We start from the raw sequence: 13,374 nt of genomic DNA, 5'->3' as shown, positions 1-13,374 counted from the left end.
TATACAAATTATTATCCATACTAAATCAGCACATGTTGGCAACATTAATTATTATTATTAAGTTAAATAAAATTACTAAGTTTCTTGCGGTTTAATCACTTTTTATTGTGATAAATGTCGCTTCTGTCAAAACATTGTTTTTTATTTTACAAATAATAATTTTACTGCTGAACTTTTTCTAAAAAAAAAGAAGAGTAGACGTCAAACGCAAAAATGCATGTAAGTATGCCATTTAATTTAACACATTTTCTAAAGTATAGACTGCATTAATTTGTAATTTAGTTTTAAGTCATTTTTATTTTAGAGGCTAGTTTAACCGGACAAAAATTAAAACAATTAATAAAGGCTAAAAATATATATTTTAATATTGGTCAATATCTAATATAACTTTAAATACTTATACCTACTAAGTACGTACTTATATGATTACAAAACAAGATCTGGCAAGAAAAAAAAATTAACTTTTTTAAATGTAATAGGTACACGTAATGATACACACCATCTTGAAGAAAATCATTCATACTGTAATGAATAAATTGTTTCTAATTGACCGTATAGGTTGATATGTAATCAATATTTATCAATTTATCCAGAAAAAAGGCTGATGATTATAATTTTATCTCATAAATCCTATTTTTCATATCCAGATAATAATAACAAAATTTTAGCTGTTTTCTTTGCAATAAAAAATTAAATAATTCTACAAGATGGTTCTTGTAGCTGAACAACGACCTATTTCCCCAAATAAATTGATTTTGAACTACTTAGGTTTGAAGGCGTATTTCCTCTTTATTTGCCAAAATTTGTATAAGATGGCAATCATTAAACTGTTACATATTGCACTGTGCTTTTCATTGCACCTTTAAAAAATGTTAAATAAAGTCAATAAAGAAACATAAAGAATTTAAAACATTATTTAGGTTATCTATACTTTTTTTGTTTTTAAAGTTATGGCTGAATAATAATAATTATTACTTCCTCTAACAATGGCTGTCTGTCAATCTATAAATTAAAATCTGATACCTACTTCTACTTTGTATAAATAAACATCATAACATAAAAAAAAGCTATTCTGGATTACCTTTACAAGATCACTTCACATGTTTAAAAACATTTATATCACAAAGTTAGGAGAGTTTATGCTCCACGTCATTTAAAACCTGCAGCAAACTCCTTGTATTATTATCATTAATACCTTGCATTCTCATATTAAAAAGTCGCGCATTCAGATCCTCAGTATTCTTACTATTGGCTTCATAAATTTTAATGCAAGCATGAATCAGTGGCAAGTATAATTCCAACAAATCAGTATCACTAAAATTCAAGTCAAAATATAATAAGGTTTGTTGCCTGAATTGAACTTACCTGACACCATCAAATCTATACAAAACTAAGTCGCACCAATAAATTGCTTGGTCTAGTTTTGGACACTCCTCACAACAAACAATAATTCGGCACAAAGTCAGTAAAAGTGATTGTGACCTGTCCAAAAAGATCTGAAAACGTCACTGCATCAGAGTTTAATTACGCAGTTAAACAGTTGCAATCTTACTTTAGTTAAAAGTTTGTAAACACTTTGAAATTTATCAAATGATAACGCATATGATTGCCTATCAAACAATTCTTTGGCTTCACTTAGTTCAGGTTCTTGTAAAAACGTTTGCATTGGTTTTGACATCCTCAGCTTACTTTCAGTGGCAATATGGGCTAAAAGTGCTTCAAACGCCGTGCTTCTTGTTGATATGAGTTCATTATCAAAATTGCCTGTGAATTTTTTTTTAGGAAAAGATATTTCCGCCATAAGAGCAGGAAATTCTTTTTTTAGCCCATTGTAAAGTGACTCAAACTGGGTGTATCTTCTCTCGATCACTGACGGGGTTAAATCGTCATTTTCGGAAATAAATCGAATTTGTAGGGTGTAAATGACGTATTTTTTGCCTACCGTTTGATCATCCGAAATTTTAGTGGACAGTATTTCAAAAATTAAGCCTTGCTTACTGGTATCTGAAACAAATAATACTCATATGGTATATAGTTGTTTTAAATATTCAGGTACTCAATTACCTATAAATAAAAGCTTATCAAGACCCTCAATTTTTCCTGTAAATACACTGGAAAATATTTACTGCGTCTTCAATGGTGACAAGTCTTTTTTAACTCAAATTTAATCATAATAAGAAAAACCCTCTAAATAAAGTTTTGTAATTTTTTATCATATTGATGGAGTAAGCCATAATAAAAAAACTTCATTATTCTGAATATTGTAACAAAACAAAATGAAACAATACAGTAAGCAAAATTGGGTTTATCTTAAAGTGAAATAAGCAATGAATCTCATTGTGATTAATAGCAATAATTACAAAGCCTTAGATAGTTTCCTCATTGTTATATAAGTATTAATAATAGATTTCCTAACCAACCCATAGCTGAATTAACTATTTTAGTCAACATAAAGATAAAAAAGTCCCTGACAACAATGTTTCAACCTTTCTACTTCCTACTGACACAGCAATTAACATATTTAATACCACATAGCAAGTTAATTAATAATTATACTTACTGAGGATTTGAGTCATATCTGCAAGTTTCTGTCCTCTGCACCGTTACACTTTGCTTTTTATTGTATAAATAAATAATAAAATTGTTTTGTTTACTCTACATAAATAAATTATAACCTCCCACTAACAAACAGTTTAAATGTCAGATGATCTTCTACCACTCTTCTTTTTTTCTGACACATACTCAAAAACAATTGACAGTTGACACTGACATTGGGCTGAGACGAAAATTTTGAGGTTAAGAGTCAAAAATGGTTTTATTATTATCAAAATTTCTTTTTAATACTTTTAAAATAACTGGTAACAAACTTATCCAGCTTCCTGTCCACGCTAAATAAACACTTTAATGCGGTCATTACTAAAAAACATAGTTTTTGCGCTGTCCAAAACCCTAAAATGAGTTCCTTCATTGCAAGTTACTTTGGGGCCACAACGTTTAACTGGCAAGAATTTGTTTGTGGATGGGGGGCCGCTGTTATTAACGTGTCGGTTACTTATCCAATCAACAAGCTCATCTTCAGACAGGTAAATACACGCTTCAAGTAAATCATACATGTTTACATAGTGTTTTCTAGATGCTCCATGGTATTAAAGTTGGGGATGCATTTAGTCAGCTTAAAAATGAAGGGATGTACTTTTTATACCGGGGCATGCTGCCACCACTGTGTCAGAAGTCTCTATCATTGTCTGTAATGTTTGGTGTTTATGAAGAAGTGAGGCAACCACTGGTTAAAATCAAAGTGGACCCTTATACGGCAAAAATTATTGGCGGTCTAGTGTCTGGCACTACCGAAACTATTTTAATGCCCTTTGAAAGAATACAAACATTACTAGCCAATTCTCATTATCATGATGAGTTGAAAAACACAGCACATACATTTAAAGTACTTAGAAGGTATGGATTTAGGGAATACTATAGAGGTATGGTACCAATATTGTTACGCAACGGCCCCTCAAATGCTTGTTTTTTTATAATGCGCGAAGAACTGCAAGACCATTTATGTGATATTAATAATGAGTTGTTAAAGACTAGTTCAGAATTTATTGGTGGGGCATTGATTGGTGTGGTTTTGTCCACATTTTTTTACCCTCTAAATGTAGTAAAAGTGAACATGCAAAATAAGATTGGTGGCAGTTTTGACAATCCTTGGAAAGTATTAGTTCATATTTACCATGAAAGGGGAGGGAAAATTAGGTATATTTATCATGGTGTTCAAATGAATTGCACTAGAGCTTTTGTGAGTTGGGGTGTTATGAATGCTGCTTATGAACACATAAAGGCCATTGTTTATTAGGTAATTGTTATTAAATTTGTTTTAATTTAAGACTTTATACTGCAATGTGATTAGTTGACCAGTAAAATGATGAGAATGTTTCCACTATTCACATTATCTTTTACTCATATTAGAATAAAATGTTTTGTATTGTCAAATTTTATTTTTGTTACTATATTTGTAAGTAAAACTTTTTAAAACCCGCTAAATGTAAAGTAATTTTTTTTTTTATTTATGGATGCTTGAAAACCGAACTTGTGTATACATAATGGTTATATGCTATGAAATTACAGTTATTAAAACATTCTGAATGTGAGTTGCAGTGTTTTATTTTAATTTCTTTATTTAATTTTGTCTACAGTTTGTTTAATAAAAAACTTACTACAGCCTGACCATATAGACTGACTAAATGATAAGTATAGACAAACAGTGGCAATGAAACTGAAAATTAATTTAAGTAAGCAGCCTGAGCACCACTAAACGCCTATTCACGTATGTTCCTCCATGGAGCGAGCAGAGCTTTTTTGACGTCACAATGACGTAGTTTGACAATTGGTCAATCTATGATTTTGCCAAATTACGTCATAGTGACGTCAAAAACGCTCTGCTCGCTCTATGGAGTTTGAAAACGATTGCGGCCCGGATCTTTTGACTGTTGGAAGACAGCGTTGTCTAGTTGACAAATCACATTTTTTGTTTTGTTTTTAGGCAAAAAATAACGGATTTTGTGTGTGTTTTCTTTAATTATTGTGTTTAACTTCGTTGTATTTTTAGTTTAGTTATTTGTTATTAGTTTATTTTTAATATTCATTTTATACTTAATGCATTTTGAATTCCGTTTAATCTTAAAACAGTCACGTGACTGTATGTACCTTAAAATGAGTCACGAAATTTAGAGTTTAAAACTATAAAACGGTCACGTAATCTTTAAAATTAAATTTAATTATTGAAAATAGTCACGTGACCCGTCAAATAATATTTTGTCATTAACCAGTCACGTGATATTCAGGATTTCGGCTTGACAATAAAAAAAGAGTCACGTGACTGTAAAAAATGTTTGATTATTAAAAATCGTTATGCAACTGTAAAAAGAGTCACGTGACCTAAAAAAATATTTTTTATTTTAGAAAATCGTCACGTGGCCATTTGCACATTATAAGGAGTCAGGTGACTCTTCATAACAGTCACGTGACCTTTAGGATTTCGTTTTGACGTTAAAATAATTGAAAATTGTCACGTGGCCATTTGCACTGTAAAGAGGGTGACGTGATACTTCATATAACATTTAAAACTGTCATGTGACATTATAAATGCCATTTTTAATCTTAAAAGGGTCACGTGACCTTCAGGACCTGTTTTGACGTTAAAAAAGTCACGCGATCTGAAAAAAAATAGTCTAAACATTAAAACTGTCACGTGACGTTAAAAGTGACATTTTACTCTTGCAAATAGATACGTGATTTAGTGTATCAGTTTAAAACTAAAAAACGCTCACGTGACCTTCAGGATTCTGTTTTGACGTTAAAAAAGAGTCCTGTGACTTTTAAAATAAATAGAATCTTTATTATTGATACCTCAAACCAGAAATTCTTATCTTGTTTAGTCTTCAAAATACGAGTAATTTAACTCAATTTTATTTGAAAAAACCAAGCTTTCTTAGGCAGTTCAGATGGGATAGCAAAAGAAAGGAATTATACGAAATACTGCAAAAGTTGGCAACTATGAATGACGAGCTGTATTAGCGCCATCTCTTAGAGTTTACCTACAATTTTTTGGGTGCCACTTTAATTACATTGTGCTGGTTGTCTGTACTGTGCTTGACGTACTGACTGTATGGCTTCTAAGTCTTAAAAATCATATCTTATAAAAGATTCTGACGAAAAAAATATCTCTCTTTTTGACTGATGTCGTCTAAAAATACAAATTTTAGAGAAACATACATTATCTGACACACCTGGTTGGGTCAATGGGGCTATTTCCTTTAAAATAACATATTTGTTTTGCCTCAGATTGGTTTCGCAAATCAACGACGATATTATTTTTAATAATAAACAGAAAAATCAATTTATAACTATGGATTTACTTGATTTGATTTTTAGTGCTTTAGTTAACAAAGTAGTCCTAATATTTACTACTTTTCCTAAAACCTCAAAATTTAAAACACTGAAAAAGGTATTACAACTGAAACAAAATAGCATAGTACGTTAAAAAAATGCTATTTATTACACCCCAAGACACATACAGGTAGCTTAAACAAAACATTCAACAGCGCTTAAACGTAAAACTGCTCTGCTGAAATAAAAGTAACTTGTACAAGAAAATGTATGTATGAACAATGAGGGTAAATGAACTAACTTGTTTATTATAAGAAAATCAAGGTTATTATAATAAAAAACAATTTTAAACCCCAACAAATTAAGTCAGGACTATTTACAACAAAACTGAAAATTATTATATTAAAAGAAAGTGGACCGCAAACTGATTTGTTCCGGTTATTTAACTGCTGCAATGGGGTAACCGAATAAATAAGCTTTGAGAAACATTACTAAAAAACAGAGTGACACAAATTAACATTAACGATGATGGAAAAAAAAGCTTTATTTCCTGGACTTTTTCGACTTGTGCTTGTCAAAGCTGTCGTCACGACTCCTCTTTCTGCTGGACGATGAGGAGTGACGATCGCGATCTTTACCTCTGTCTTTTGAGGAAGATGATGAGCTGTGACGGCTTTTGTCTTTTGAATGACTATCACGATGTCCTGTGAAATCAATCATTGTCTATTTTACAATTTGCAAATGTTGGTTGACTTACGGTCTTTGTCGCGGCTGCTTCCGCTACTGTGGTGTTTGCTACTCGAACTACTTTTATGGTGGCTGATGCTTTTTGAGCTGGAATGTTTCGAACTTGACTTGTGCTTGTCTTTAGATGGTACACTTGTGCCTTTTCTGCTGGCACCTTTTCGATCGTCAAACTCAGTGAATGTGGAATGTTCACGATCTTCTTCAGCAGCTTCTCGTTCCAAATCCGACCAGTCTTTACCGGATTCTTCATCCGACCCTGAAATAAACGAAACAAATTACTTTACATTATTTAAGACTAGAGCAACAAACAAACCTAGCTCATCATCTAAAGATGCGTCGCTTTCATCCGTATCACCCTCACTGTATTCAGAATCTTCAGTTTCTTCAGAGGCAGAATCGACGTCTGTAGGTTGGTAAACCTCGTCTTCATCCTCTGACTCTTCTTCCACCTGCCGGTCATTCCACAGTTACAAACGTGTAGTTAAATATTAGAATGGTTTACATACCACAGCTTCTTCATCTGATTCAGGGTCCAAAAAGGTCCAGCCCCCACTTTCGAAAAACCCTTCAGGATCATCGGTAATAGTTTTCATAATTTTCGCCCAATTAAGAGACTGCACACCCTCCGAATATCTAGCAAATTAACCAAAAAAATTTCAATAATACCAAAAACAAATCGCAAAATATACCGAATATCACACGAATTAAGCCACTCTTTAACATGATCCAGCATGTTCATGGGAATGGCGGTCACCATAGCGGTTTTCCTATGGTAATCTTTAAACACAAAGACCATATCGAAGTTCTTCAAATGGAACTGAATACGTTCGAAATGGACTAACTCCACATCTTCCAGGGTAATGACGAAGGGCGGCCATTCGGTTAGATGAACCAAACAACCGGAAGTCGGTTGAAGTAATACTGTAGAACGGAAAGGCACGCCTGGGAAACCTAATTCCCGGAAAGGAGTATCGAATTCTATTTCCTGTTTTGTCATGGCCTCAACCTATAATGCAATTATTTTAAAAAGTAGCTAAATAGTTAGTTAGTTAGTCTTCTTTATTTCTAATTATGATCACAATACATTTCCAGGAACTACAAAAAACATACATGAAAACACAAAAAGAAACAGCGTCATTTTAAGATGAGCGTACACCTAATAGTCTCTTATATAATCCCTGATACAATATGGCTCTAAATTAATTAACATCTGTTTTACCTTTCTTTTAAAAAGTTTCTCATTTCTTTCTAATTTTAAATCATTTTGTAATGTATTAAAAAGCTTCAAACAGGCATAATATGGATTTTTTTCGGTTATAGTTAATCTGTGTATCGGATAATTTACATTTACGCTGCGAGTGTTATAACTATGATGTACCTCCAGATCAAACATACTTTTGTTTTTGAAAAAGAAAACTATACATTCATAAATATATAGTCCCCACACCGTCAGAATGCCATTAGCTTTGAAAACCCCCCTGCAGCTCTCCCTGTATCCCATTTTCTTGTCCCAAGTGCTCGTTTTTGTAAAACAAAAATTTTTTCCATTAAGCTATTAGAACCCCAAAATATTATCCCATACTTGAGCACAGATTCAAAGTTTGCGTAATATAGGATTTTTAATGTTCTTTCATTCATGTATTTCGCAGTAACAGAACTAAGCTTTTTGTTTAACTCTAAAATATGATTTGACCAGTTTAGAAATTCATCCAAATGAATTCCAAGAAATTTGGTTGTTCTACGAGCTCTGTATTTGATTGTCCAAAAGTTAGTGTTCCAGGTTTTTCAATTTTAAATTGTTTTGTTCTAAAGAGTAGAACCTTTGTTTTATTACTATTAAGTAATAATCTGTTACTTTTAAACCAATCTTGTGCTCTGCAAAATAAGTTTTCTCCCGATAGTGCTAGGCTTTCTACATTTCTTCCCCCTGTCAATAAATTCGTATCATCGGCATAACACGTCACATGCTCATTTTCTGAAAGCAGAATGTTGCTCAGGTCATTAAGAAATACAATGAATAAAATAGGTCCCAATATGCTTTCCTGTGCAATTCCAATTTTATTTTCCTTCAGACTTGAGAAATAATTCTGTCCATTTTTTAAATATTTTAACTTTTTGTTGCCTATTAGTTAAATATGATGAAAACAAATGTAATGTTTGACCTCGTACACCGTAAGCCTTAAGTTTTCTAAGCAACATATCTGGGTCAACACAGTCGTACGCCCTTGACAGGTCCAAGAAGATGCCAATCGCCAGGTTACCTTTTTCCATACTTTCTAATATCCGTTTTGTAAAGTTAAATATTGCAGTCTGTGTGGACTTATCTTACTTATCTATAGGAATATCTTATGTAGAGGCCAATTATTATTATTAGTAGTATGTTAAAGTATAAATCGTAGGCTAAACTGTCTTAAAATTACTAGTAACATGGTGTTAGAAGAGAAGAGAAAAACCGGTCAGAAAATTGGAATTGATAAACCAAAAACAAAACCTCAGCTTTGAGCTATTCATGTCCCACCTTTCAATATTACATTGTTAGTAATTTTATAAAAAGCCCCATAAAAAATAAAAAGTAAATTAGGAGTTGCGCCAAATTGGTGATTCTTTCATTTTAAATAACTTTTTCTATTTGCAGAACTTTAATGCATCTCTGCAGATAAACGAAATGCAATTACCAATTTGATCTACCCTATATGGCAGACTTATTAACATAGAGGCCCTGCTAGAGGAAGAAAATTTTCCCACTGTCACAGTTTCAGGTAATGTAATAATATAATTTGAAATTGAGTCAGGTGTAGTCTTTTTTTGACCCTTTTACAGGCAAATTCTTTTTCTGAGTGAAAAAAAGCAATCTCATTAGATAAATTAAAACAATGTAATTATTATCCAACAACAATTGAGGTTTAATTCACCCAAAAGTTAATAGTCCAAAGTCCAAATTAGAGATTTTTATTAGATTAGATTAGAGATAGACTGTTTTGTTTAAATTTGAACGCAACTTGATACATCCTATACAAAACAAGTAGGAAAGCTGAGTATTTCAAAAAAAAGTTCATGTTTTAGTATTGTGGATTTTATAGTATGTACGATTTCAAACTAAACTCAATAAATTTGATAAATACCTTAAAGAATGTTAATACAATTTATTCAAAAGTTGATAAGTACCGATTTCATTTGAATAAACTACATTTCAATTGTGTTGTTTTTGCTGTAAATTAAAAATATCTATCAAAAATGAATATGTTCAATTATGTTTATTCAGTCAAAACTTGATAAATCCATAGCAATCAGTCAGTTTTTGAGAATATGTTTTAAGTTATTTTAAAGCTGAGTGCATGAATATTGAGTGCTTTTCTTTTTAGGTATGTATTACAAAATGTATTCTAATAAAATACCAAACAATGAATGTTTACTGATAATTTATTATCAAAATGAATTTATCCCCACAGTTATACTCTTTGATTGATTGACCTATAAGGGGACCATAAAAATTATTTGAAGACCGATTGTAAATAAACTGATTGTTTCAAGCATGAAACATAATACAGTAGGATTTGTGCCTGGTGTCTAATAATTGTTAAACTGAAGATTAACTTTCAAAAATTCAACAGGCAGACCTTTATCAAGATAATTTTATATTAAATTTCTTCCCGAGATGCAATAAAATAATTTTCAACCAAACCAAAGTTAATCATACTTGCCTTTTCACAAAAACTTTTAAAAGCAGTCTTCAACTTGTGCCTGAGTTCCCTCTCAGCCTGTTCGGCCGCCAAATCATCCCGGTCGTGCATGTGCTGGTGTTTCCCCAAATCAGTTGTGATCTCACCAACTTCAGTGTAGAACTGCACATCAATGTGTTTCTTTTTACCAAACATTATGGCGTGTTTCAAGTGAAAGTGTAGCAGAATAATCATTTCTCCGTCGCAAGGTTGGAAGAAGGCGTTTTTAATATTATTATACAAAATATCAACTTTATCTCCCCTGACGGAAGTGTAGCGGAAACCGTTTGAGTGCGCCTCCAAACTGCCAGTCATTCTTTTAGACACAATGTTTGGTCTGATGAATAAATCTTTTAATTTTGGGTTGCCCTTGTTTTGGGACAAAACCAGGGTGTCCTGTTTGACTAAATCTTCTTTTTCTTTTTCCTCCGCCTCGCGGGTTTTAAACTTTCTTTGAACTTCTTTTATCAATCTAAAAGCGGTGTTTAAGTTTGAGGAAGGTGGTGAAATTTCACCTGGTTCTTTTGTGTTTGTGCTGCGGTATGTCACTTCTTTAACAAAAGTAGCTTCTGGTTGTTGGAAATTACCTATACAAGTTAGCAAAAGCAAACAAAAAATGTATTAACTATTAATTGGTATAGAGGTAGACTAACTTACCATCCTTTCCTAGAGTTGAGCCAGGATGAAAGAAATTAATACGTAAATAAGTATAATCCCCTTCTACAGACTGAGAAATATTCTTTATTGTAGAAATATGAAAAGGAACTGCAATACCAAACACTGGCAATATTATAGTTTCATACTTTTGGTCAACATAAATCTTCATTTCTTTAACTTCAGCCACTCTAGGCATTTGATTGACACTCTTGTATGAAATTGTATTTTTCCTTACTTTTTCTGTGCCTTTGGCACCACCCTGTTTAGCCAAACGTTCTTTGGCCTTTTCATTCAGTTGTAGTGCCAATTCTCTTTGATGTTCCTTCCTTTTTTCTTCAGAAGTATGTTCTGTACGGAGTTTGGATTCAAGAACTGCTGTTCTTCTAGCTCTGCCTGCTAGAACTTCAGGTTTAGGAGCATTTTCCTTTTCTTCATCATTTTCTTCCTCTTCTGAGTCATCCTTGAGGAAAATTCCAATGTTTTTGATTTTTTTCTTGCTGTTGGTCATTACTGAAGCAGGCTGGCCTTCATTCACTAATATAGTATCACCTATAAATAGGGCATAAGTTTTTCCTTCTTTATCAGAAGCATCCCTGTTGGTTAAGTGACTCAGTCCAATATTTAAGTTAAACACCATTCCTTTTTTTAACACTGCATTGCATTTTGGGCCAATTATTAGTGAACTCTCTTTGAACTCTATACCCATAACAAAACCAAAATTCTTTGTTAAAGAGTCTAGTAAATTAGGTTTTTCCTTCTTTACATAAGCTATACCAGTCTCATAAACAGCTGATAGTTTAACACCAGGTTGCATTTTTTTCAACAACTCCTCTTCAAGTTGCAATAAAAAGTTGTAATTGCCTTGCATTTCATCAGTTGGATTGACAAGTAAAGTGCGAACTATATTGGAACAGTAGAGCTTATATCTTGCACCAAAAGAACATATAATGGCCCCAAAATGTAAGTTATTTTTGTCACTAACTGCACTAAATTTCAAGCTGTAGTTTCCACCAGATTGAATAATTGCAGGGTAACACATATCAATTTGATTCACATCCACTCCAGAAACATATTTTTTATCTTGAATTGCTGATTCAACTCCTTCACCAAGTTTACTGTGTTTGACTTTTTTATCTGAGTCAATAATCTCCATTATCTGGTCTTTTAGGTATTTGTTAAAAACATCCACAGTGACCATGGAAGCCTTTTTCATAGTGTTAATTTCTGAGTCTTCTTTAGGAGCCAATAAGTATGCAATAGGCCCACTAGCATCAACCATCTCAAAACCTTCAGTTTTCAATGCTTCTCTCCAACCATCCATAAAGGGTCCTGGATAGTTATCTTTTGGAAAATAGCCTACATTTTTGCCACTCTTACTCTCCTTAATAGCATTTATGAGAATCTTAAACTTTTCATTGTCTTTGTCTTTGTCTCTTACCAGCAAATTGAGTTGAATGTGGTTCTCATCTTTGGACTCTCCTTGCTTTAAAAACTCAATTTTCTTCTTGCTGGCAAGGAAATGTACCTTGTTCTCAGTCAGTACCATAATAGTATCAGTTAGCTCGTATCCTAAAAGCCACACATGAAGGGCGCTCGACTTGGTGTACACAATATCCTGGTCTTTGCCGACTGCCGCTACCAAAGCATCCATTTTGGAGAACCCGTTTTCGTTGGTCGAGTCCTTCCATGCCGAGTAAAGCCGTTTGAGACGACGATGTAGCGTTTCTTTATCCAAATTTATATTCGCCATTTTTAACTACTTCACGAAACGCACATTAAATATTGGTTTAACTTAAAAGTAAATTATATCGGCGTGCAACAAGACAGACTCCACTAAACGACTAAACGCGCCATAAACAAATGTATTTCCTAGCTGGCTGTCAAGTGTCAACCTTTCAGTTCTGTCAGAAGCCAACTAGATTATTAAACGACGATAGTTATGCCATTACATAATTGATATTTTATCTCTCTCTGTGTCACTCATGTCGCTGTGATAGAATGAGATGTAAACATGTTTGTCCACGATTTTAGATTATCCTGCTTTGTTCCAGTTCCTCTTCTTTCATACCGTCAATGAACCTTGATTTGATGAGAAACGCAACTTTTGCTATTAATTGATTGGTAAATTGTAAAAATTGATGTATAATAATCAGATATAAGTAATTGCAATTTTTTAACTGCTTTAAACCGTTAAATTTTAATTTAAATATGGTGATTTTAATTACTGGCAACACAGCGTTAAAAGAAACGTAAATTGTCAAGTGTCATTTCACTTAAGTAGAAGTAAAATGGCGGCTGGTGCTCTAATCAAAACAAAAAATTGTAGAATACTTCCCAAAATTTAATTTAATCATTAAAATCAAGT

General features: G+C 32.7%; 3 protein-coding genes across 3 annotated transcripts; 1 reads left to right on the top strand and 2 right to left on the bottom strand.

The window, feature by feature from the left end:
- Nucleotides 1-340: 340 nt before the first annotated feature.
- Nucleotides 341-2,719, bottom strand: Snx21 (Sorting nexin 21). Its single transcript, XM_081984867.1, has 4 exons — nucleotides 2,561-2,719; nucleotides 1,553-2,004; nucleotides 1,366-1,496; nucleotides 341-1,314 (listed from the first exon to the last, which is right to left on the bottom strand). Exons 1-4 carry the CDS (start codon nucleotides 2,574-2,576, stop codon nucleotides 1,128-1,130), a joined length of 786 nt encoding a protein of 261 aa, XP_081840993.1. The 5' UTR covers nucleotides 2,577-2,719; the 3' UTR covers nucleotides 341-1,127.
- Nucleotides 2,720-2,766: 47 nt separating this feature from the next.
- Nucleotides 2,767-4,148, top strand: LOC145732748 (mitochondrial nicotinamide adenine dinucleotide transporter SLC25A52). The gene is made up of 2 exons (XM_081985231.1): nucleotides 2,767-3,083; nucleotides 3,134-4,148. Exons 1-2 carry the CDS (start codon nucleotides 2,955-2,957, stop codon nucleotides 3,851-3,853), a joined length of 849 nt encoding a protein of 282 aa, XP_081841357.1. The 5' UTR covers nucleotides 2,767-2,954; the 3' UTR covers nucleotides 3,854-4,148.
- A 1,884-nt stretch (nucleotides 4,149-6,032) lies between these two features.
- On the bottom strand, nucleotides 6,033-12,881 carry dre4 (SPT16 homolog, facilitates chromatin remodeling subunit dre4). The gene is made up of 7 exons (XM_081984745.1): nucleotides 11,010-12,881; nucleotides 10,335-10,939; nucleotides 7,323-7,639; nucleotides 7,140-7,266; nucleotides 6,947-7,082; nucleotides 6,644-6,889; nucleotides 6,033-6,590 (listed from the first exon to the last, which is right to left on the bottom strand). Exons 1-7 carry the CDS (start codon nucleotides 12,757-12,759, stop codon nucleotides 6,430-6,432), a joined length of 3,342 nt encoding a protein of 1,113 aa, XP_081840871.1. The 5' UTR covers nucleotides 12,760-12,881; the 3' UTR covers nucleotides 6,033-6,429.
- Nucleotides 12,882-13,374: the final 493 nt, after the last annotated feature.

Source organism: Ips typographus, linkage group LG8 (genome assembly GCF_016097725.1).
Source record: "Ips typographus isolate SLU linkage group LG8, UJ_Ityp_2.0, whole genome shotgun sequence".
NCBI lineage: Eukaryota > Metazoa > Arthropoda > Insecta > Coleoptera > Curculionidae > Ips > Ips typographus.
Note: the sequence above shows the minus strand (reverse complement) of the source record. Positions and strands in the feature narration are given on the sequence as shown.